Raw genomic sequence first — 22484 nt, 5'->3', positions numbered from 1 at the left:
CGCACCAGCATAATGTATGCAACTGGGGCGTTCCAGTGTTAGGAGGCCCAGAAAAATGGTGCAGTGAGATTCACTGGATTTCAGTGTGCCATTTTTAGCATCATTATTAATGCCTGCTAAAGGCACGCATTAAGATGACACTTCCATTGAAAGCAGTGGTCCTCCCGGTGCTGTGCTGCATTAACGCCATAATTTATAGTGCTAATCCAGCAAAGCGTCACATTAGTGCCATAAATTATGATGGTAATGTAGACACGACCGCCACGGTGCGCCTTATTGTAAGTACGGGGCACACATGGTGTCGTTAGGGGGAGACAAAGGAGTGCTGGAAAAAATATGACCCTAAGTGTCTAAAGCCCCCTAGTTCTATCAGCGCCTTGACCAGGGAAGAGGATGACAGTACGTGAGGGATGGCACACATATCAGGATGCCCTATGTCAACCATGCTGTCGTACAGGAGGAACTGTCCTTGTCCTACATCAAAGGCGTCTTGAGCCACCTCAATTGAGATGAATCCCTCATTGGGATAGAAGTCGCCAAGTGGCTTTCAGCCCCCCTCTTGCCACGTGCCACCGTCCAATGTAGCAGCCGGGTTGCGGAACGCCGGAAGATCCCAAAAATTAAATTCTTGTGCAAATGGAGCTCATCCCAATAGCACTCTCATTGCTCGTTCTCACAGTGGAGCTGTGTGTTTGATAAGATATGGCACTAAGTTGTCATCCCTCCCCTTCTATGTAGCAGTTGAGTCAACTTGGTGTGACGGGACTCGTCCACAAGCAAGGACTTCTCCCAGTTGTTCTCCTCTGCCAGCCAATGGGCTGTATGTTGCAGGTGGGATGCTAAATAATACATTTCCATATTTGGAACTGCTAAGCCCCCCACCTCTGTGTGTAGTTGTAAGATCTTTCGGGACTCTCTATACCTGCCTCCAGCCCAGATAGGAGTCGTAAGTAAGGAGTTTAAACGCCTGAACACCACTCTTTGGAGCATGTCAAATGAATGCTGTAGAGTATATAAGCAGCATGGCAAGAAAACCATCTTCACCACCACCACCCTCCCTATGGAAGACCTCAGAAGTGTGTTCCAGAATTGTACCCATTTACTCAAACCCTCCATTATTCGATCAATGTTCTGTTGCTTCCTCCTCTTGTACGCATGTGCCACTATAATCTCCAAATCTCATAACTGGCCAGTTTCCCAGTGTAGGGGCAAGGTTGGCAACTCAGCAGCGTCCAACGTAGCCAGCAGCCCCTGCGGACTATTCAAGGACTCGCACTAGTTAATACATAAACCTGTAAGCTCTCCAAAAGCATTAAGCAGGCGTAGCGATAATGAATCCTTTGGGGACCTAGAGAGGAAAAGTGTCTCATCCACATAGAGAGACACCAGATGGTTCACCTTCACCACTCAAATGCCCCATGCTGCCAATTCCCATCGGATCTGTATGTCCAAGGGTTCCAGCACTATGGCGAAGAATAGAGACAATAGCGAGCATCCCTGACACGTACCCCTTCTCACTGCCAGAGGAGCCATTGTCCAAACCCCATTGCCTCCAGCACAGCCTTTAGGTTTTGCCACTCTACTGTATCAAATGCCTTGGCAATGTTAATGGAGACCACCGCCAACTCCTCCCCCACATCCCGAACCCTTTGCGTGTTAACTGTGAGGTCACCCTCTTACATCCGAATCAGGTACCACCTTTTCAGTGTCTTATGAGACATTAGAAGGCCCTTCTTCCTCTGAGAATACCTCCTCCTGCACCTCTTCTTCATTGTTATATCCTTTCAGATCACCACTCTGCCATAGCTGCAAACTTCTTCTTGATACCCTCCCACCTGGATCCTTGCCTGTGGGAGCTGCATCTCTGTCTGTTGTTAAGGAATGGCCCCTGTTCCACCAGTGATTGTCCCCTAGGAGCACCCCCATGTCCATCCAGGACCACACCTCCTCTGGCTGCTGAAAGAAATGGGATTTTCCTGCATCTATGACTTTCAATTTTGATGGGTGAAAAAACATGTACCAAAGACACATAATTTGGAGATGTTTTTTCACTTCTAGGAATGTTTTACGACGTTCTTGCACTCCATGTGTGTAGTCAGGATATATGACAATATTGTGTCAAACTGTGGTGTCAATATCTCCTAACCGCCCTCAGGATCACATTTCTGTCTTTATAGTTCAGCCCCCTGGCTATAAGTGCATGGGAGGGGCACCCAGCTGTGGCATCGATGTCAGTGCTCTGTGTACATGCTCAATCACAAAAACAGATAACAGACCATTCGGTTTCAGAGATTCCTGTGCCCAGTTCTCTAGGAATTACTCTGCTTTAGCACGTTCTGGGAATCCTAGGAGATGTAGTTTGTTTCTATGCAACGTTCCTTTAGCATCCTTAGCTCTTTCTTCAAGGGTCGCTGTAATCTTGGGCAAGTGTGTTACTTGTGTCTTAGGGAAGTGGACATCTCTCTGAAGGGTTGCAATGTTTGTTTCTGCCGAGCCCACCTTATCCACCATTTCGTGTAAGCCCGCAGAGAGCATGTTCACCTCCACCATCAGTCCTGCTATCTGTCCCTCTAGTACCACCATTGAACCCTGGATGACCTCCAGTAGGGCCACGTGAGAAGATTCCCCTTGACGATCCAGTGAGTGTTCCATTGCATCCTGGCTCTCTCCAGTAATCCGATGCGTTGCTTGTTGAGTGGTGGTGTATTGCATTATAGTATTACCCTGTACTTGTTTCTGATGTCTGTCCTTTTCCATTATAATGCCCCAGGAGGTTTCCTTATGAACAATTTTAGGCTTTTAGCAATACTTGACAAGTCACTTACATGTAGAAAATATGCACTTCTGGTTGGGATCCGGCATGAACAGGGTCACCGCGGGCACGCTGCAGGTACCCCACCAGTAGTGTAGGTAGTGTTCGTCACTAGGGCTTAAGCATACTATAGGAAGTTCTCAAGTTTCTTCCCTGTAGATCTCAGCACCAGTATAGCAGGGGACCCCTCTCACCCACTTCTGGCCTCCTTTCTCACCCTCGGCGTTCTCTTAATGTCTTTTCCTTCAGCTTATGTCACTGGACAAGGTATTCTCTGTCTCATCATTTCTCGTTGCCTCTTTGTTATTGTTGCTATGGTTCTTACTGTGTTTAAGAGCATCTTCTCCCTCCCTTGTGGCATGTGAAGCCACCAATATTTATAATGGGTTTAAGGATGTGCGCGCTCACTCATTGCATCCATAGGAGCCCACTCGGCTCAGTCCTGCTGTTTGTTATAGCCACATGTACCTTCTGCTTTATTGCCTTCTGTGCAGTGTGTGGCAAACTTTTGACTGTGCCTTACCTATGTTGCTGCCCGCAACACAGGTTCTGGGCCAGTAGCATGCCCAGCAGGCTGCTGCACCAGGTCACCGCGGTGACCTCAACTTCCTGTAACGTACTGTGGTAGCAATGCACACTTCTCCCTCTGCAACCAGCCCCTCAGGCAACCCCTGTCCTGCCAAATCTGTTTCACTCTTGGCAGCTTCCAGGTAGGTAGACATCTCCTTCTGCTTCGTCCTCCACTCTGCTGCCCCGTTCTTATCGCCTCTCTATGCCCTCTGGTCCGAGCGGAGCTTGTCAGGTGGCTGATTCAGTCGTGTGCCCCTTACCATGGTAACTCAGCCTCATTGCCATTGCCTCTGATCCTCCTGAGGTGCCGCCAGTTCGCCCGGAGCGATAGAAACCAGCTCCTTCTTGCCCCTGGCGACACCAGCATTCCAGTCTCCTTCCCAGTTGTCAACAGAGTGCCACTAGCCCATTCCAGGCCAGCAGTGCAGCATGGATCCTCACCACTGCAAGGGTATCGTAGCAGGCCACGGCAGTCAGTTGTCCTCCGCTCCACTCACATGGGTTAGAGCGAGTCCGCTGGTCCCTGTAACTTTCTCCGCATTCCCAGCGAGTCTGCTCCATTGCAGGAAATCTTTTAGTTTGCTTATGTCTTCAGAATGTTGAAGGATAATGCGGTTTGGGAGCCGGAGCTCCCTAGAAGTACGACTCGTTGGCCATCTTGCTAGGTCACATCCACGTTAATGGGCATCTTTAAAGGGACAATGTGATGCGAGCCAGTTTTATTTAGTGTGAGGAAACATCTTGCTGATTAGTCATGCAGTCGCTGTAGCTTCAGGATCTCTTAGGGGGCACAAACTCTATTGCAGAAGTCAGTCTTCGCTAGAGCAAGGCCCTGGTTGGTTCAATGCAGTGGTGCATTGAAATAGCAGGAAGACCTGTTGAACAGCAGAAAAATAAGTCACTATTTCCAAATCCTTTGTTGCCCAAAACAGTTTTGTGGAATACGAAAGTACTTAAAAGTCTATTTTCTAATCCCCATTCATAGCCTGCAGTCCGATGAGAAAGATTTGAGATGACTTCTCTCTTGTTCTCTTTCTTGCAGGTGCCCACAAGACACAACTCTGCGCACATATCCATCTGCTGATCAGAGAGCCCAGCGCTTTGGGTTCCATGTCTTCAAATTTGGAGACTCTCCAGAGGTCTATCTGTTCTGTGATGTCATCATTTGCCACAATGACTCTTCTACAAATCGCTGTACTCAAGGATGCTCAGGTCAGAGACACAGACGGGACCTCAGCAGCTCAGGGCTTCATATCCAGTCAGCAAGACTTTCCCAAGGACCAATCATTTTTAAACCTGGTAAGCCAAAGAGAAACCTATTAATGCATATTGAGGGTATTGCTGAATGTCTGGAGACAGGAAAGAGGTCCACCTGATCAGTAGAGGACTGTGTTAATATCGTTGATGCAATGGAGGTGGTATTGGAGGTAGTAATGACCTACTCGCAAGCTCCTTTTCTACATGGAATTGGACCTGATGTTGAACTAACCTCGCTAAGATTCCTTGATTCCAAGATTGCCTCTTCTACAAAGCCTTTTTGTGGTTGCACGGGTTAAATTCACAGAATTGGGCCATTTGTGACCGCAAGAAGTCCTTTTCTTACATGCAAAACTAAATTGCAGTACAGTAACAAGTCACTGAATCACAATTTAGGTTTGCGACCAAATACCTGTTCGGTATTTGGAAGGGGTATGTTTAGGACGTCCTTTCCAAATACTAAGTCGGATTGATATGCATTAATGTTTTGCAACTGAATTGTGGTCACAAAACATTAACCTTTCAACACCTCCTCAAAGGGGGTGGTAATTCATTTGCAAACTGTAAGGGGTGCTCAAGGGACCCCTTCCCCGTTGTGAATGTTGACAAAAACATTTTTAAGAGTAGAGAGTGGTCCTATTTTTACCTAAAACATTTAACTTACGTATTTTTGTTTTCATATGCATCCAGTTTTCCTGTAAGGAAAATGAGTTACATTTCAAAATAGAATATTGTTTTATTTAATAATTGACATGGTAATCTGCTGACCTCAGCGGGTCTATCATCCTTGAGATGGCTGCGATTGCAGCATACCTTGTTAATATTCATGAGGTAGGTCAAATTGCGACCCACCTAGAATTGGTAATTTGCGAACTGTCCAATATGTACATAAGTCAGTTCACAAATTTCCACACTGGTTGCAAAAATACTGGTCGCAAATTGCAAGCAGTATATTGCGACTGGTGCTTAGTTCATCTGGCCCTTACTGTTTTTTTAGAACAACAAATTGTCAATGAAGTGCTCTGTTCCAATGAACTGTTAATAATGGGAAGTGTTTACTTTTTAGGTCTGGCCATTATTCTGAAGTGTATGTGTGTGTGTGTGTGTTCCCTGAAAAAAATCAAAGGTTAAAGTAGCGTTATACTTAGGTGAATTTCTCAGTGACAATGTTAACACTTTGAAGTTAAAATAGACAGAAATTCAACAGATATAGTTAGCAGCAATAACTATAACTTGCGCCCCAACATTTACTGCTTATGATCTCACATATGACATCACTCATGACATGCTTTATGACATCATTTGTGACATCTCTGATGACTTCTCAAATTACATTATTGATGACATCACTGATGAGATCATCCAAACTTCATTTTCCTGCAGGCAGGTGTATAAATTACTATAGCATTACAGGTCTGACAGTAAGTATAAAATAGCTCAGGACAAGATCAAGCATAATTTCTACAAACACAGAAATAACTCCCCAAGGTGTTGAAAGCAAGCATTATGTGCAACATTGACCCTATACCATAAACATTATGCGAAGCATAGTTCACACTGTCAGACAACCACAGATGTATGGGAAACTCTCACTGCACAAGGTGTTCAACATCTATACAACTGGTCAAAGAAAGCTAAAATAGTGAAGGCCAATTCCAAAACAAATGCCCTACTATGGATAGATTGTTTCGGTATCAAACCTCAGACACACACTAAAGCTACATTAAGAAATAAACTTCATTTCAGTAGAGTACTGTAAGCAGTGTTTAGTCTTTGAAAAGAGTTGATTCTTTACCACCAAGCAGTGAAATTCTCATTGGAAATGCAACACATAGTATTGAAAATAATCTACTAAGTGCAGTGTACGTTGTAAGCAATAGTTGTAAAAAAAGATAGTACTTGTTAAAAACAACAAGATTTGAAGGTGCTAAAGATCATACTACCTGCACCCTTCATACTGTATACTGTATGCTTCACGAACAGGCCATCTTCTGAAGTCAAACGTTCATAGATTAGTATCTGGTGCACACACTGTTCTATTTTAAGAGTAAAGTATTATCCTGACACAGTTATCTCTAATAACTTAAAGATGCTTACAAATGTTAGTATCTACTACGTAGAGTGTTTTTCCTGTCAGAAACTTTTCCTGCAGTACCCAAAAATTGTGTAGACCATAATGAGAACAACTCGACTGTTCCTTGAACACAGAGTTAGTCTTCAGTGCCAAGACTTATAACGTGCTCAATACATCTACACATCTATAGTTCATTACATGTACATAAGTTGTGTACACACTTACAACCATTAGCTGGACCTAGGCTGTACAAAATTAGGGACAACTGCTATTGATGTCATCTACCGCTAAACTGAAAAACAAACTAGCACATTCATTGGATGATGTCACTCGTGATGCCATCAGTGACATCATTTGATATGTCATCAGTGATGTCATAAATGATGCCATAGAACATGTCATCAGTGGCATCATATTTGCGGTCATAAGCAGTGCATGGCTGAGACACATGTTATAATTACTGCTGCTAACAATAAGTGGTACATTTCTCTGTTTATTTTTTACTTCAAAATGTTAACATTCTCCGTGAGAAATTCACCTAACTACAACATTACTTTAACCTTTGTATTTTTCAGTGAATTTTAAACGTTTTTGTAAATTGACAACAGATATTTTAAACACACCTAACTTTAATTTTACTTTAACCTTTGTTTTTTTCAGTGAATTTCTAGGGTTTTTGAAGCAACTTAATTAATTTTGTGAGTGTATGTACTACAGAATGATAATATATGTTGTCTTTAGACATTAATTTAGCAATAGATTCTTTTTTTACTATAGAACAATAGGATATTCTTGACAGTCTGCAAAATTCTTTGTAAAATGTGTCAGCATTAACCAGATAAATATTCATTAGAAAGGGTTTATTTGTTCAGTTACTGTAACTCTGATATTGAGACATGTCACCAGTAATCTTTTTTGAGGATTCCTTACTCTTGTGAGAGTCTTGCAAGACGCATGGGGGACACTTTTGAGATTGTAAAGTTCTAAACTTCATTGTGATCTATTACACATGGTTTTTATCATGTCTTCAAATATTATTTAATGTTAATCTATGAAAGAATAGTGAATAAAAGATAGTCTGATTTTTTTTAAGCGATGGCTCTCATAAGACTCTTGAGGGAGCCAGAAGCACAATCTCTTGCGTGACTTCTGAGGGGGATGTACTTTCTGTTCAGCTCTCGTGAGGCTCCCGCAAGATCGTACATTTCAAAGTAAGGGCCTGATTAAGATCTTTATGGTAACGGGTCCGTGGCCACTTTTTGACAGAAAACCCGTCCGCTGGCTTGGTGCTCTGCCCCCCCGATTCAGATGTTGGTGGTTCATTAGGCAATTGCCCGGCCACATCCAGCCGTCTCGACCAGGAATCCTCATCCGCCTCGATGGCGCCACTGGAAGTAGTGGCCAGCTTCAGGACTCCAGCCACCCTTACTGCCATGCAGATTTGGTTGTGCCTTACCGCCAGGCCAACTGTGGCGGTCTGACCTCCACATCTGAGTTAGTGGATTGGGGGAGATATTAGGTAAAACGTACCTTTTTCCCAATTCTACTTCTGTTTTTCGACTGGACAAAACCTTCCATTGCTGTTGCCCCTGGACCACGATGATAACATGCCTCTCCTCTGTCGCCAGACTAGAAGGTAAGGAACCCGCATTGACTGTGTTAATTGTGTAGCCACTGAACATGAGCTCAGGACCATTGCAGTCATATACACATCACAGTAATATTTTTAAATTTCTGTGACATGCATATGTCGGGGATGCAATTGCGTCCAACATGGATGGGGACATACTGGTACATGACACATATTTCACACATACACAACTGTCATTTTGGTGGGAGGATGTCAATTGATGAGGTGGAGGGAGGTTAAGTGTGTGATGTGGTTGTGTCAGACTGTGTCCACTTGCATATGGGTCTGATGTTTGGTGTATATTTAGTTGTGTGTTGTGTTGCTGTGTGTGTGACATTCAGGTGAGTGCAGTTGTTGTGTGGTGGTCCTTGGTGTGATATGTGTAGCTGTCATGTCGTGAGAGTTCGTGTCTTTAGGGGAGTGTGTAGTTTTGTTGGATGTCATGGTTGTGTCGTATGTGGGTGTAGTGTTCATAGTGTGTGTATTTTGTGCCCTGGATGTCTGGAAATGTGTGCTTTCAGCATGTATGTGTTGAGCTGTGGTGGAATGGCAAGGGATATTAGTGTGTATGTGGTGTGTTATGTTGTATGTTGTACAGGGGAACATGTATGGCTAAGGTACAGTGTATGTGTGTGGCTTACCTCTATCCCTCTGTCAGCAATCTGCCACCAGTACACCGCCTGTAGACCTGTAACATCTAAATATGTGTGGCGGGAACGCACCAGCCTGACGGCTAGGAAGAGTATTCCATCATGGTGGTCGGCAGCTCAGTCGCAATACATCTAAATACTGTAGGAGGACTACCGTCGGCTTGACAGAGTACTCTGGCCCGCCGTGGCCAGTCAATTACAGTGTTTTACTGTAATTTTCACAACATAGAACATTAGACATGTTTATGGTAGGAAAATTAATTATGTATTTTTCTATTGAAGGTATAAAACAAGTATTTTTTTTGCGGTCAATTGAAACGCCTGCAAGCTTATATCACGAGAGGCATGGGAGAGGAAGCACACCCTAAGGAAGGATTCTGATTGGTTCATATGGATGTCTTTATGTAGAGGAAGAAAATGGGATTCTTTTTTTTCAACACACAGCTACTTCCAGTGGGTGGGTACCTCGCGAGACAGCTGGAGCCAGCCCTGGGGTGTGGAGGTGCCCTGGGCCATAAATGGCTCTAGGAGGGGGCAGCGCAGCCCCCCTTCTTTGTTCAGTACGAGCTGGCCCTGAGGAGGTCCCCAGGACTGTATATGGCCCAGGAGGAGGGCCGCAAGTCCCCGCTCCTTTCTTTTAAGTAAGTTATTGGTCCCGGGGAGATGGTGGTCCCCGGGGCCCAGGATTGTCAGCAGGGCCCCCATTCTTTTTAATTATGTGGCCCCAGGGAGGTGGTGGTCCCCTGAGCCTGGGAGGGTCAGCGCAGCACCCCTGCATATTTATAAAATATAGCTCTGAGGAGGTGGTGATCCCAGGGGCCCGGGGGGTTCAAAGGGCCCCCGTATTCATTTTAATATCTAGCCCCAGGAAGGTGGTGGTCGCCCGGGCCTGGTGGGGGTCCATGTGGCCCACTTGCATATTGAGCACATCCTGCCCCGGGGAGGTGGTGGGGTCCTCAGGGCTTTTTAAAGCCTTAGGAAGAGGGACTCTTGCGCTCCATGCCTCAATTTTTTATAAGGTATCATGCCACCTAGTCCTAGCCCACCCAGGGGCAAAAGTAAAATCAAGCATGGAGACCACACTTTTTTCTCTTAATTCACAGTACAATTCACGATTATTCGCAAATTTTGCCTTCAATTTAAAACAATGCGTTTTTGCCCTGGTGGAGCCCCAGCGGGACCCCTGGACCAAGGCCAGGCGATTAGGGTGTTCCTACCCTGCACCCTTTGCTTTTTTGTTGCTTTTTTTTGGGACTTGGCTGAAGCCGCATCTCAAAATGGCTGACAACACTTCCTGGTCAAAGTGTTGGCAGCCAATCAAATCCCCACCCAAACCTGTGATATGCACGGCCTTTGGCCATGTGCTGCAGGGGCTGGCCGCAGGTACCCTCAAGGCCACTGCAGTCCCACCGGCTCCCATGTCCTAGTTAAGTCGGCATTGCTCCCACACGCAGGGAGCTGCTTTAAATAGCAGCTCCCTACGTGTGGGAGCAAGGTTTTCATCTCTTTCCCTACCCGCATGTTAGCGGGCAGGGAAAGAGATGAAAACACCACTTTCAGTAAGCGGGAGCATTTTTAAAGCTCCCGCTTGCTGAAAGCGGAGTTATGGTTGCGTTTGCTTGGCGGGAGCTGTCAGCTCCCACCAAATAAAAACAAACAGCTCCTTTCTGAGGGTGGACACCTCGGATGTAGCGGGAGCTGGTCCCTGGGGATGTCGGTCCCCAGGGCCATATATGGGTCCACAAAGGGGGTTTTGTGGCTCACCTGCTTGTTTTCAATTTGGCCCCAGGAACGTGGTGGTCCCTAGGGCCAGGGGTCTGGGACGAACCCCTTTCTTAAATATATTTGTAGGCCTGGGGAGGTGGTGGTCCCTGTGGCCCAGGGGGGTCCCCAGGACCCTTTTATGTTATATGGTGCTCCAGGGAGGTGGTGGTCCCAGGGTGCTGGGGCCGCTCGGCCCCCTGCATATTTGTACAACATTGCCCCGGGTGGGGGAGAACCTGGGGGCCAGGGAGGGTCTGCAGGACCCCCATTAATAAATGTATATGTTGCCCTGGGGAGGTGGTGGTCCCTAGTTTGCGGGAGGCAGTGCACCCCCTCATATTTCATAAACAGCCCTAGAGTGTGGGTGGTCCCCGGGGCCCCTATTATTTAAATAGTATGTTGCACCAGGAAGGTGGTGGTCCCTGGCGCGTGGGGGCTGCTCGGCTCCCCACATATCTCGAAAATATAGTTCCGGGGCGGTGGTGGTCCCCAGCACCGGGGGGTCCACAGGATCCCCAATTATACTATTTTATCTTTAGCCCGGGGAAGGTGGTGGTCCCTGCTGCACAGGGGTGGTCACGTGACACTCTGCATATTCATGAAGCATTGCCCTGGGGAGCTGGTGGTCCTAGCACAGGAGCCCCATGCACCTCCTACTTTTTTCTGTCCCCTGTAATGCCCCCAGTACCGGGTCCACCCTTGCATTTTTAAACACAGCAGTCCGTTTTTTTTTTTTTTTTTTAATTCACAGCGAAATTTGCAAATATTAGCAAATAAAAAAAAATGCTTTTTTGCCCTGGGGGTGTACCAGGGGTACCCCTGAACCAGGGCTATGGCTTAGGGTTAACGTACTACCTTGCCCCTTTTTCTTTTTTTTTTAAATTTGTTTTTTAAATGACTGAAGCCGAGTCACAAAATGCCTATAAAAATTTCCTGATTGAAGTGTTGGGAGCAAATCAGATCTCTGCCCTAGATCGGAGGATTTGCGAAATGTTCCCATCTCTAGCTTGATTTTCCTTTAATTTCTCTTAACTTACTGAATGGATTTACACCATATTACAAAAAGCATAATCTGTGAACCAAAAGCTACCTTTCTGTCAAATTTGGTGTAATTCCGTCAAGTGGTTTGGGCTGTAGTCATGTTCAAAACTCCTATAAGAATTAACATGGGAAATGCACTATTTTGACACCCCCTTTTCTCGGCCCCTGCTTGATGGATCACCTTGTACCTTCCCATGCACAACAAGATTCTTGCACAAATGTTTGGGAAAAGTTTGTGAAGATTCGTCAAACTTTGCCAAAGATATAGGCAAGTCAAAGAACACTTTTTCTATTGAAATTAGGTCCTAACTATAACTACCTACTGGTGACATCCAGTAGGTAAAATATATATATATTTATACATCTATATATATATATATATATATATATATATATATATATATATATATGTAACTAAAAACACCAAAGGGTACAGGGACATTATAGTTAGGAAATAGAAAAAATATGGAAATTCACTTAAAAAACCAAAGGTTACAGAGCCGTTATAGTTAGGCTCACATTTTTTAAATGTACAAAACCATAGAAATTCACCTGTTATAGTTAGTTATCTTGAGTAACTATAAATTGTGCCCTAAGGTAACAATAGCTTGCGCCACTGCCATGCACAGTCTTTTTGTCAAAAATGTTACTGCAAATATTACATCGATATTATCAATGATGTTATCAAAGATGTCATGAGTGGTGTAATTTGTGGCGTAATTAGCAGTGCATGGCGAGGGCATGAGTTATAGTTTTATAGTGTTTTTAAACGTGACATTTAGAGATGGAGTTGGGGGAAGGGAGAGGTTATGACACTGATGTACTTCGGGGGGTTACTCTTTTTTAAGTGCACTGGAGTCACCTTGTATCACTTTGTGAACAGCTCCCTAGAGTTAACGGACCAAGGACCATATTTATACTTTTTGGTGCAAAACTGCTCTAACGCAGTTTTGCATCAAAAAGTTTACTGTCGGCTTGCGTCTTTCCAGAGCGCCAGCCGGGCGACAAATTTATGGAATGCTGCAAGCCGGCGCTAAGCTTAGGCTACTGTAAAAAAAAAAGCCGGTAGCCGGGTGGGGGTGGCGGTAGGGGTGAAGGGTGTTTTGCCTAAAAAAAATTATGCTGGGCTGGTTAGAGGCAAGAAAAATGCCACTAACCAGCCTTGCGTCATTTCCAGATGCACAACCATTCAAAAACATGACTCCTGTCTTTGCAAAGACAGGAGTCATCTCCACCACCCCAATGACCAGCACAGGGGTCCAGTGTCCCCTGGGGATGACCATTGCACCCTGTGTCATGCAAGGGACCCCATGGTAGGGCCCCCAGTGTCACTTTATAAAGAATTACCATATTACTTACCCATACTTACCCTACTTACCCTACTTACCTACAATGGGGTCCCCCTTCCTCTGGTGTCCCTCTGGTGTGGGTAGGGGTGTTCCTGGGGCTTGGGGTGGGTACCTGTGGGCCCATTCCATGGCGTTTGGCTATGGAAATGGGTCCACAGGTAGCTTAATGCTCACCCTGGTGTTAAATAATGAGGTTAAGCAAGCTTAATGTCATTATTTTGTTCCTCCTCCCACCCGTGCGTCATTTTAGCATGGGGGGATAAATATGGCACTATGGCTATAGCGTCATTTTTTGGATGGGTACGCCTACCTTGCATCCATTGATGCAAGGTGGGTTCACACATCCCCTACATTCTGTTAAGTCAGAGACTAAATTATTTTATTATGTATAGCTTATAAAAGTTTTGAAAGTTACCAGCAGAAATATCACACACTCCATACATCTTGATATGTACTAATCAACTGTTCCAAGCAAACTTAATGCGTGCATTAAGAACTTGCTTCAGATTTTATGATATTTCTGTAATTATATTTTCGGATAAGATAGTTGTTTAATCAGTCTTATTCTAAACAAAGCCCAATTGTACCAGTAATCTTACTGGGACTAATTAAGTGTGCTTAATTTGAGCTGTTGGTTGCCCCCATATCACTTGGCCAACCTGCCCATTGACTCCCCTCCCCTGTTACTTTTTCCACAACTTGGCCACGATGCTCGGAGAGCTGATCTAGGGCACCAAACACCATTGCATTGCGCTGCACACACTGCAGTTACCAGTGGGCAAGGGTGGTCTTTGAGCGCCCTAGTTTGAGGCTTACTACTGGGCAGCCCAGCTCCAGAGGATCTCGTGATGGATCGCAGAATGCAATTTAGATGAAACTTGTGCAGGATCCAGCCCCCTGCCTCTTTAAATGCTCCAGAGTTTACTTCTGCCTGGGATTACCCCTCAGACCCTGCAGTTTCTGCAGGTCGCGATAGCTCACAAGTATCCCAAAAGAATTGCTTTCCTTACCTGTCACATTTCATCTTATGCCCCAGCATAAGGGCCTGCCGCGTCCCCTAGAATTCCATTCCTCAGCTGATTAAGCACCCCAGCACGCCTTCTTCCAGTCCATTGTCGGCGACCTCTTTGCGGAGGGACATTTCCTCTCTCTCAACCAACTCATTCCTTCCCAGGGTCAATACATGACATACCACCAACTGCAACACATGTTTTGCACCCTTTGGGCCTCTTGGGATGAGGAGCCCCAGACCACTCTGAATTACAGACTTTATTACACATGGGAAGGGGTTGTCACCTAATTACTTTGCTACACAAGGTTCTGAGGAACACACAGGGATTCCACTGACATCGCTAAGAGACACATGGGAGGTCCACTTCGAACGGGCACTTCATAACGGGAAAGATTCGGAACAACGCGTCTGGAACGACGCCTGCGTTGTTCATGCAAGCAGAATGACGCTTGCCTGAACAACGCAGGCCTTTTTCACTGCCTTAACCACGCCTGTGCTGAACAATGCACACGGTTGGTTAAGGCAGAGAAGAAGGAAGATCCATCGGGAGAGGACGTGGTCACGTAAGTGGGGCTGGAGCAGGGTTGGGGGTAGTTTTTAGGGAGGGGCGGGGGTGAAGGGGTTGGGGTGGTTAGGTTTTTTTAAAAAAATTTAAGGGGCCGGGGGGTCGGTACATTGGTTTTTAGGGCAGGGGTGGGGGGTCGGGGTTATTTTGTTTTTAGGGGTGGGGGTCAGGTAATTTTGTATTGGGGGTGGGGGGTTCGGGTTTTTAGGGGTGGGGGTCGGGGTAATTTTGTATTTAGGGCGGTCAGTTGATTGGGTTTTATAGGGGCGGGTGGGGGGTCACAGTAATTTTCTATTTGGGGGTTACGGTAGTTATGTTTTTACGCGGGTGGGCGGGCTGGTTTGTAGGGGTTGGGAGTCGGGGTAATTTTGTATTTAGGGTGGGTGGGGGTTGTTGGGTTTTTAGGGTCGGGGTGAGGGAGTTGGGGTGATTTTGTATTTAGGGTGGGTGGGGGCGGGTTATTAGGTGTGGGGCTTTGGGAGGTCGGGGTGATTTTGTACTTAGGGCAGGGGGTGGGTTTTTAGGGGTGGGGGTCAGGGTCATTTTGTATTAAGGGCGGGTGGGGGGGTCAGGTTTTTAGGGGCGAGGGTTGGGGTAATTTTGTATTCAGGGCAGGCGAGGGGTCGTGTTTTTAGGGGCAGAGGTGGGGCGGGTCGGAGTAATTTTGTTTTTAGGGGTTAGGTTTTATTTTTGGGGGTGGTGGTCGGTTTTAGGGCTCAGGATGGGTGGGGGGTATCGGGGTCGTTTTTAAGGTTGGGGGTCAGGGTACTTCTGTTTTTAGGGTGGGGGGTGGCATGCGACAACCACACATGCCGTTTCCACACATGCCTTTTCTAGGCATGCCTTTACAACGAAAAATCGTTGTAAAGGCATGCGTGGTAAAGGCATGTGTGGAAATAACGCGGTTGTTGTTCCGACCACGTTGTTCAGGCATGCGTGGTTGCCGCATGCTTGGTTCCATCATAGAACTCTTCATGACACTGAGTGGGACAAGGCGCTAGAGATTCCACTTCGCATTTCTCGCAATGCGTGCTTTAAAAGCATACAGTTCGTAGTCCTACACAAGGCCTACCTAACACCTTAGCAACTCAACCGATATTTCCCCATTACTCGCCTGAGCTGCCCGCGCTGCCACAGACCGTCAGCATATGCTATGATTGTGCCCAGCTCGTACCACATATTGGCACTCGGTCCACACTACACTCCGTGAAGTAACAGAACTTTCTGACATGTACTCATGGGAGGCCTGTGTCTTGGGCATCTTCAATCATGGGAAGTGCACGAAGGGTTGAGCACGCTTTGCCAGCCTCGCTCTCCTCTTCTCCAAGCGAACCCTCACCCTACAATGGAGATCGAGTCCGGCACCAGTGATTGAGGCTGGTATGGGGGCCCTGTGCACTCATACAAATACTCTGCCTAGTTACATCCCAGTCCCATACCGTCCCCTCCTTCTTTTCCCCCAGTTTGTGTACGAGCCCCCAATTCTAAAAGTCTGAGCTCATCCACTGAGTTGATATTGAATACTTATCTCCTTGAACTGCTATTTTGTTGCTATCTCGATTGTCAGTCACCCAACCTCTGTATCTGTTTGTTGATATTATTGCTCTAACCTGCACAATGGTACACCTTATGAGGCTCTTCATATCGCTGTTACTGTTTAATGAAAATCCCCCAAAAAAACAGAATATCTTGAATTGCACCCAAACCGTCAAGGTTCCCATTTATAAGAGTGATATTATGCAAGAGGGGAGGATTCCTAGTTATTTATTCACTGGGGAGAAGAAGGAGGTGGGGGCAGGAACTCTCTGCTTTTCATCTACACTTCAGGCTCTACACTCAGTCACTGTGAGTGGCCTCATACGTGCATAGTATTAGTTGTTTACTGTATGTTAATGCTCAAGGACCATGTCTGTGAACACACTTACACTACTGACTGCAGTGTGTTGCAGTTTGCTCACTGCCCAACAGGGAACTAAAATCATTGTAAAACATGACACAAGATGGACTGAACCCTTTCACCCATGTTTCTGAAAAATCCACGCAGCTCAGCGGCTAGAGTCGTTGCACTGCTTTGCGTGAAAGGCAGAGAGCAGGAGAGCATCAGATCATAGTAGGTAGATGGATTTTCCTATCTCCCTGCGCTGCCACCCTTTGGGCGATTGTGCACCAACATGCGCAGCGTGCCCCATAGTACAAGGGTGGCCGCGTTCTGTAAGGAATAGTTTGTGTCCTCGAAGGAGACGCTTCCAGTACAGAAACTATCCATAATACTTTTTCTTGCTTATAAGCAGCACAAAGCAGCACACATGCAAAGTAGGAAAAGCAAGGAGAAATGAAAACCCTGACGCAAAGTAATACAAAGCAGAGCATAGCAAAACTTTGATTTATTTTTAGCAAATAATGCATTGCAAATCCTGATTTGCGTTGAATAGAAAATCCCAGCATAACATAAATCTGGACTCTTTGGTCTAGCTCGTATTTGCAATTTAATTAACCAATACTGCTCTGTGTTTCAGGAATGTCACTGCAGCCAGAAGGATTTGGCAGAAAACAGAACACTTCCTCCAGCTCCACCATCATTGGCGCCCTCTGCGGCACTTCCCTCCTGGCAGCCATGGCACTGCTTGTGCAGAGAAGATATTATAAGAGACAGAGCCAAGGGTACAGGGCTCTGCGGGGCACAGACGAGTGAAGTCACCCCTTGCACCCATCTAACAGGGCATATACCTCAAAGCTCTAAGCATCCAGGGCTCATTAGCAAATGCCTTCAAGACATTCAGTCCTACTTCATACTTTTATATAATAAACATGTTTCATTAAAATCTTGGGGTGTGGGCCAATCATTTTGTAAAGGTTGAGAAGGAGTGGAATATTCTGAAAGGAATTGTTACTAAAAATAGTCCACAGTGCTATTGTTCATTGTTTCACAATAAAATAAGATTTCAAACACTTCTAAAGTGGGTAAAAAGTAAAAAAAGCATTTCTTACTTTATTAACGTTTGTTTTTAGTCAAACCTCGTAAAATCACATTTTCTTAAGTAAATTGGTAAACAGATTTGTGTTTTTTGTTCCAGTCATACTGTGTTTATGTCCCAGGATTAATGTTTGTCACATATTGTGTTTTATGTATTTTTTTTTATGAATCAGAAAATATTTGTAGTCAATGCCTTGTGTGGATGCGATGTGTGACAAGAACTACTGTTCCACAAATCCTGCAAATATTTCCATTGCATGGACCTTGATGCAGAAAATAAAGTGATGTTATTGTCGGTTAAGAGGGTCTCAGGAAGGACACAGTCATTAGTAATAGCCAGTAGTATTGCATGAGAATTGGCACAGTGGAAAAGCCACTTCAAAGCTTGAACTGCAGTAATAATTAGCAAATAGAACCAGCAACAGAGCATTTTTGAGAGATTAGAAAATTGTAAGTAGAGATATCCATTGAAGACGAGTGACTGACTCCGGGCCTCTAATGGCTGTTAAAGGCCTTCTGCTTTTACATTCCAGTATTTGTATTTCTGATTCTTCCTTTCTAATTTAGAACATTCTGCCCCTGGTGGGTGGAATTTTCTAATAGCACTGTAGCCCTTCTGCCTCAAGCTACAACACTTGTTACACACTCGGCACCACAAAAGCTCCTTCTATGGTTAGGGAATTGTAAAAAAACAGAAAAGATACTGTTTAATTTCTACTGATAGTGCTGCCTCCAAGAGCCTTGAGGCCAGGGCTAGGAAGGACAATGTTTCTTGCTGCTACTGTAGGTCCCTTAAATCACCGTCCATGCGCATACAGAAAAACAACATATGCTGACAAGCCAAATGCAACATGCGACTGGCAGCCCCTACCATGAAACAGAGGTGGTTGGGGCGCTGCAGGCATGGCAGAGCTTACTTACGGCCTAATTTAGAGTTTGACGGATGGGGTTATTGTTCCACAAATGTGACAGAGATCCTGTTTTCCATATTACGATTCCATTATATCCTATAAAAATTGTAATACGGGGGATGGAATATCCATCACATAGGCCCTTGTGACTGCAGTGCAGGATGTTTCTGCTGCAACAAAGCAGATCGCTCAATGGCGGTATTTGGTCACAATCATGGAGATGCAAAAGTGACCTCCATTGACATTTAACTAGGCCTGGACGAAAATGTAATAATACAGGTGAGAGTCCTGAACTTCACATTACTAAACAAAAGGTCATGCAAGAAACCAGCTGGAGACTGGTTCATTCAAAAAATATCTTTCTAAGAGTCATGTTCGCTCAAATAGTCACTTGTTAGTATCTTGTGAGTTTTTTTTATGTCAGGGAACATACCAGCAAGTGACATCAGATGACCTTTAAATTGACAGGACAGAGCTTCTGTACCTGATAAAATCATAGGAGGTGGATGCAAAGTACTTAAAAAAAATGCACCTGGCCAAATCAGTGACACAACCATTTATCCACAGTTGCTTTCTATTCTCTTCCCTAATGCATTTCAGGCAAGCATGGCCGTCTTACAAAGACCATTCAAAACAACGTCTCCTGTGCGATTACAAATGAGAATGATTGTTGCATTTTGTATGTATTTGTATTGTAATTTTATCGCAGCAACAAAGATGCCTAAGACAGGTCATCATAAGCTGCCTAAGACAGGTCATCATAAGTTGCCTAAGACAGGTCATCATAAGCTGCCTAAGACAGGTCATCATAAGCTGCCTAAAACAGCTCACCAAAAGATGCCTAAGACAGCTCATCAAAAGATGCCTAAGACAGCTCATCAAAAGATGCCCAAGACGGCTCATCAAAAGATGCCTAAGACAGCTCACCAAAAGCTGCCTAAGACAGCTCACCAAAAGATGCCTAAGACAGCTCATCAAAAGATGCCTAAGACAGCTCATCAAAAGATGACTAAGACAGCTCATCAAAAGATGACTAAGACAGCTCAGCAAAAGATGCCTAAGACAGGTCATCATAAGCTGCCTAAGACAGCTCAGCAAAAGATGCCTAAGACAGCTCATCAAAAGATGCCTAAGACAGCTAATCAAAAGCTGCCTAAGACAGCTCATCAAAAGATGCCTAAGACAGCTCAGCAAAAGATGCCTAAGACAGCTCACCAAAAGATGCCTAAGACAGCTCATCAAAAGCTGCCTAAGACAGCTCATCAAAAGATGCCTAAGAGACCTCATCAAAAGATGCCTAAGACAGCACATCAAAAGCTGCCTGAAACAGGTCACCAAAAGATGCCTAAGACAGCTCATCAAAAGCTGCCTAAGACAGGTCATCATAAGCTGCCTAAGACAGCTCACCAAAAGATGCCTAAGACAGCTCATCAAAAGATGCCTAAGACAGCTCAGCAAAAGATGCCTAAGACAGCTCATCAAAAGATGCCTAAGACAGCTCACCAAAAGATGCATAAGACGGCTCATCAAAAGATGCCTAAGACAGCTCACCAAAAGATGCCAAAGACAGCTCGCCAAAAGCTGCCTAAGAGAGCTCACCAAAAGATGCCTAAGACAGCTCATCAAAAGATGCCTAAGACGGCTCATCAAAAGATGCCTAAGACAGCGCATCAAAAGCTGCCTGAAACAGCTCACCAAAAGATGCCTAAGAGACCTCATCAAAAGATGCCTAAGACAACTCACCAAAAGACGCCTAAGAGACCTCATCAAAAGATGCCTAAGACAGCTCATCAAAAGATGCCCAAGACAGCTCATCAAAAGATGCCTAAGACAGCTCATCAAAAGATGCCTAAGACAGCTCTTCATCAAAAAGAGGTGTCACTGGGTAATGGATGACCTGAAATATGCATTGAGAGGAGAGGACCTCCAAAAGCTAGAGGACCTGATTTAGACCTTGGGGAAGGGTTACTATATCATCGTTGTGATGGAGTAACCCGTCTGCTGCATTCTAAATCAGGTCCAGAGTCTGGTACAATTTATGGAGAAAGCCCTATCTCTCTTAAAGACTAATGAGCCTTGGGGTACTTCAGGGGAAGCATATTGATTTGTTTACTCTATCTGGAGAAATTGTGATGATGATTCATTTTCATACATATTCTCTCTCTTATACTGCAAAAATCGCAGATTGTTTATATCTTAATTGGAGAGATTGCTTTTATTAATAACTTCTGTATGCTTGTATATTTGTTAGCAGTCAGCATGTTGGGTTTTCTTTTATTCAGGGCATCTCTTTTTAGCTCAGGTTGCACTTTAGTGGCTTTGCAATATTCGTATTGATTTTTAGAGAATCATATATGGTACAATTGTGTTTAAGAGAATTATGTATTGTGTAATGTTAATTTACTTTACAATAAACATGTATTTTTCTTTTATTGATTGATTGATAATAAATCATTTCGTTATATTGCAAATTAATATGAGTCCCAAAACGTGGTTCAGGAGTTGCACTTACATTCCCAAGAGAGTGTCACAACACTCCTTGTCATTGGTTTCTTGATAAATCATGGCTAAGGTGATGTGTGTATAAAATCTCTGGCATCTCTTTTGGCACTTAGACACTGATCTAAAAATTTAGTCTCAGAAGCATTGCAGTTGGAAGTGAAATCCAGCAGAAGGTCATTCAATTTAAATTTTATTCAATTTGTAACCTTAGACAATGCCATTGCCTTGGTTTGGCGTTGTGCTTATAATTTCGTTTTCTTGCATAGGTGAGACCTATTGGCTTTGCCAATGGTTGTTTTCAGTGGGATTGGCAGGCCTCCAGGATAAGAGTATCATACAGGTCTTCACACCCACCCGCCTGGTGGAGGACCACACACTGGATTAAATAATCCCTGCCTGCAGACAAGGATAGGTTTGTTGAAAGCACATCCGCCAGTATAAAGCTTCACTTTAGGCAAAACTGAATGCTGGACTGGGAGCATATTTTTGCACACCATGTTGCATTTTTTTTTGTTATACCGAAACAATCCCACAAAATGAGGGGTCTCTTGATGCTGTAAAATACAATGTCCCTGGCTCACACTGATTCTGTATACATGTCAGTGGCATTTTTCTCTTTTCCTGCTTGGGGTCGCAATGCCTTTCCATGCAGCCACATGGCTCCCACTTTCACTGTACACTTAACGCACAAGTCTTTTGTGCACTGTGATCTTTTCCTCCACAGGGATTTACAAACTAAGTACCACTGCATATGTCCTGGCGAATGTGTGTTAAATGAACACCTTTCTGTTCACTGTACAACTCTTTTTACAAAGACTTCCGAGGCAAGCATCAAATCCGGAGTGTCTGCTGCTATCCTGAACATCACGACTGCACGACTGGCAGTCTTGATAATGACACGTCACAGTTCAATGGCACAACTGATCAAGGGAGTTTTTGGATAGATAGTGGATTTTCAGTAACGGTGAGAAATTTAAGGACATCTTTAGAATCCCCTCTTGATCACACATGTGCAGGAATTCAGACAGATGCTGGCCAGGAACAAGCTACTATTCGCACCAGAACAGATAAGACCTCAAAAATACCCATGGAATGAGAACATATCAACACATATGTCCAGGGAATGAGAGAACGTCTTGAAACGTCCCCTGATAGAGGGAACGCCTTGAAAGGTCCACTGGATGAGAGAATACTTTGAAAAGTAGGGCTTCACTCTACAAACACAGATGATCACAACACATCTTTTGGATGGATGGGCCATGTAGGAAGCACTGGGGCCATGAAGAATTAGACATGTTATTTTTTTAAGAAAACAATATAGTAAGATAGCTCTTCTCCCTTTCTATGGGCAGTGACCAGTATCTCCTTTGAAA

At 44.7% G+C, this 22484-nt stretch overlaps 2 protein-coding genes across 2 annotated transcripts in view; both read left to right on the top strand.

The window, feature by feature from the left end:
• LOC138258867 (IgGFc-binding protein-like) overlaps positions 1–17702 on the top strand; it is a 63934-nt gene extending 46232 nt beyond the window's left edge. The window contains exons 6-7 of the mRNA XM_069206163.1: positions 4425–4681; positions 17241–17702. Of these exons, the coding sequence (XP_069062264.1) occupies positions 4425–4681; positions 17241–17416 (433 nt within the window). The 3' untranslated portion in view covers positions 17417–17702. The remainder of the gene's footprint in view (positions 1–4424; positions 4682–17240) is intronic.
• Positions 17703–19326: 1624 nt separating this feature from the next.
• Positions 19327–20505, top strand: LOC138259561 (small proline-rich protein 3-like). Its single transcript, XM_069207391.1, has one exon. It carries the CDS (start codon positions 19327–19329, stop codon positions 20503–20505), a length of 1179 nt encoding a protein of 392 aa, XP_069063492.1.
• Positions 20506–22484: the final 1979 nt, after the last annotated feature.

This window comes from Pleurodeles waltl, chromosome 9 (assembly GCF_031143425.1).
Source record: "Pleurodeles waltl isolate 20211129_DDA chromosome 9, aPleWal1.hap1.20221129, whole genome shotgun sequence".
NCBI classification, from domain to species: domain Eukaryota; kingdom Metazoa; phylum Chordata; class Amphibia; order Caudata; family Salamandridae; genus Pleurodeles; species Pleurodeles waltl.
This window is presented reverse-complemented; position numbering and strand designations above follow the sequence as displayed.